The sequence below is a fragment of the Gracilinanus agilis genome, unplaced genomic scaffold (assembly GCF_016433145.1).
Source record: "Gracilinanus agilis isolate LMUSP501 unplaced genomic scaffold, AgileGrace unplaced_scaffold16140, whole genome shotgun sequence".
NCBI lineage: Eukaryota > Metazoa > Chordata > Mammalia > Didelphimorphia > Didelphidae > Gracilinanus > Gracilinanus agilis.
Window position 1 is genome coordinate 1 of NW_025347075.1, and position 482 is coordinate 482.

Genomic DNA, 482 nt, shown 5'->3' on the forward strand with positions numbered 1-482 from the left:
CTACCGCCACGTGTGTGTGTGAGGGGAGCCCCCCGAAAGAGCCTCGGAAAGGAAGGAAGGGTTTGCAGGCCGTTCCGTCTCCCTCCGCGTGGCCCTGCCTGGATGTCGCGGCGGGCACCCAGGCCTTTGCCGGGGAGGTCTTCCTTCTCACGCCGTGGCCTGTGTTTGAGATTGGCCATCGGGCCTTCCGGGGAGACGGCAGGGGTGCAGCGGTGGGCAGCGGGAGGAGGCTTGATGTAGGACTTGTCCTCTCCGCGGCTCCCCGGCAGGTCACCACCGGTGGTTGAAGCAGGCATCCTTGGCTGTACTGGTGGTGCAAAACGCATCCCTGATCCTGAGCATCCGCTACGCTCGGACCCTCCCTGGGGACCGCTTCTTCGCCACCACAGCCGTGGTCATGGCCGAAGTGCTGAAGGGAGCCACCTGTCTCCTGCTGCTGTTCGCCCAGAAGAGGGGTACAGACGAGGGAAAGGGGGCTGGGG

General features: G+C 65.6%; 1 protein-coding gene across 1 annotated transcript in view; it reads left to right on the top strand.

Moving 5' to 3' along the window:
• Positions 1–269: 269 nt before the first annotated feature.
• Positions 270–482, top strand: part of SLC35A2 (solute carrier family 35 member A2) — a gene marked incomplete at its 5' end in the record, with an annotated part of 3,247 nt that continues 3,034 nt past the window's right edge. The window contains one exon of the mRNA XM_044683218.1: positions 270–455. Within this exon, the coding sequence (XP_044539153.1) occupies positions 270–455 (186 nt within the window). The remainder of the gene's footprint in view (positions 456–482) is intronic.